General features: G+C 38.4%; 1 protein-coding gene across 1 annotated transcript in view; it reads right to left on the reverse strand.

Annotated features, from left to right (window-relative positions):
* LANCL3 (LanC like 3) overlaps positions 1-2,305 on the reverse strand; it is a 33,739-nt gene that overhangs the window by 11,498 nt on the left and 19,936 nt on the right. The window contains exon 4 of the mRNA XM_007958517.1: positions 318-525. Coding sequence (XP_007956708.1) covers positions 318-525 — 208 coding nt within the window. The remainder of the gene's footprint in view (positions 1-317; positions 526-2,305) is intronic.

Raw genomic sequence — 2,305 nt, forward strand, 5'->3', positions numbered from 1 at the left:
ATACTTCGCCACAATAAAAATAATTTATTTATCATTTATTTATGTACTTATTTAAGGTGATCTCTAAGATAGAAAAGTACTACCATTTGTATAAAAAAAAGAGGAATGATGGTCTACGTACACCTATTTGTCTGTGTATACACAGAGTATCTCTGGAAAGTTACCCAAGAAACTGGTAGCACTGATTACCTAGAGGGAATAATTGATGTATTCCTGTTTTGCATTTTTGAACCATGTGCATGTGTTCCTTCTTGAACGAAATTAATTAAATTTTTGAAAAAAAAAAAAAAGAGAGAGAGATGGAAAGAAGAGCCTACCTTTGGGCTCGGTAGATGTACTTAGAGTTTCCCGTGAGCCGGTAAAGCAGCAGGAAGACATAGGCACTGCCAGCCACACCGTGGCAAATCCCTGGCCCCTTCTTCAGCAGGCCCTTCTGCCATGTGAGTTCCCCACACCGGATACATGTGTCCAGGTACTGTGGTTTCTTGGAAACCAGATAAGCTTTGGCAAACAGATAGGCAATTCCTGGGAAAATATCAAAGACCTTAGAGGTAACTCTCATGGCTTAATACCGTAGAGAAGAACTTCTCAAACTGTAAAAGACTCAACAATCACCTAGAGTATTGGAAAAATGCAGATTCTGACCCAGTAGGTCTGTGCTGGGGCCTGAGATTCTGCACTTCTAACAAGCACCCCTGCAGGGACCACACTTTGAATAGCAAAGAGATAGAATCTTCTACAAGGGAGTCCTATAGGTTTCCTGTGTGATTTAGTTTTAGTTGTTTTAATTGTATCATGGGAGTTGGCCCCTGGGGAAAGAGCAACATTTTAATTGAAGTACATAAATTGATAAAAGCCATAATTTACAAATGGGTTAACATTTAATGAGACATACTCTGGTAAGTATCATGCATATCTGTCCATTTGGAATGGCTGACTGTTTATACAACTTGTCCATCCCCCAACAGAGGTTCAGAATTTGTAAGGTTTAAGTACTTATAACTATCCACCTTTCCTTAAGAGCAAAACTGGGAGTCCTTCCAACAATAACAATGCTCCCAAATGACCTTGCCAAGACTCCTACTCCAGCTGTGAAGTAAGTCCTTCCCAACTTGATTGTTCTAAGGAAAAATTTCCCATCAAAACCAATCAACAAACATAGTATTAATTGCAAAGCCAGGGACAGAAACAAGAGGAACTACAGCTATTAATAGAAATTATTTTCCCCAAGTTCCAGGTGCTCATATACAAGGAACAGGATATTAACTAAAGATCATTCACTCTCCTGCATAGCCCACCTTTCTCCTATAAGTAAAAACTGGAAATCCTGAAATTTAGTAGGTGTCCTTACTTGCTCATTCATTGGGTTATCTCTGTCTGTCATTTTCTTTGAGTAGGCTATTTTCCAATTCTGTAGAGATAGAAATTACTTTATAGAAGATGGATTGTAATATAAATAATTCCTGTCAATAGGAACACATACTCTTCTGGCAGAGGTTGGATTGGCTTCCTTCTGTTTCTGTAGTAGAAGCCAGTTTTGTATCTATTAAGCAAATTCATTTTAGCTTTCCTTAACCATTTGCCATGGTGGAGTTGATTCCAACTTATGGCAACCTCATGTGTTTCACAGTAGAACTGCCTCATAGGGTTTTCAAAGCTGTGACCTTTCAGAAGGAAATCATCAAGCCATTCTTCCAAGGTGCCTCTGGGTGGACCTGAACCACCAACCCTTCAGTTAGTAGCCTTGTCCTTAACCATTTGCACCACCCAGGGATTCTTCAGTATTCCTAATCATGCACAAATGTGCATGCTTACTGGATTCACCTTTAAACTGGTTATTACCTCTTTCTGGTTCCCTCATTAATTAATGAGTTAAAGAAAATAATTGACATGTGTTCATTTCATATTTATATGAGAGTCATGATTTTATCCTTTTAAAGCCTATCCTTTACCACTCCCTATGATTAATACATTAAGAAAAGGCTCTTTCCTTAGCCAATGCATTCAAGTCAACCACTATCTTTACATATAACATTTTCTCTTTTAATTTTAGGAACAAAATATCTTCCCACAAACTAAAGGATGATTTCAAATAATTGAATTGGTTTATTTATACATTCATTATTCACTGAATCCATTTATTTGAAAATGTTTATTGATTGGATGGGGAGCTCTGGTGGCATAGTGCCTAAGGCATTTGACTGATAAACAGAAGGCTGGTGGTTCAAACCCACCAGCCACTCCTCGGAAGGAAGGTTGGGCAATCTACTTCTGTAGTGATACTGCCTCGGAAACCCAAGGAGGG

Source organism: Orycteropus afer, unplaced genomic scaffold, assembly GCF_000298275.1.
Source record: "Orycteropus afer afer isolate SDZICR_OR568_19922 unplaced genomic scaffold, OryAfe1.0 scaffold01001, whole genome shotgun sequence".
In the NCBI taxonomy this organism is placed as follows: domain Eukaryota; kingdom Metazoa; phylum Chordata; class Mammalia; order Tubulidentata; family Orycteropodidae; genus Orycteropus; species Orycteropus afer.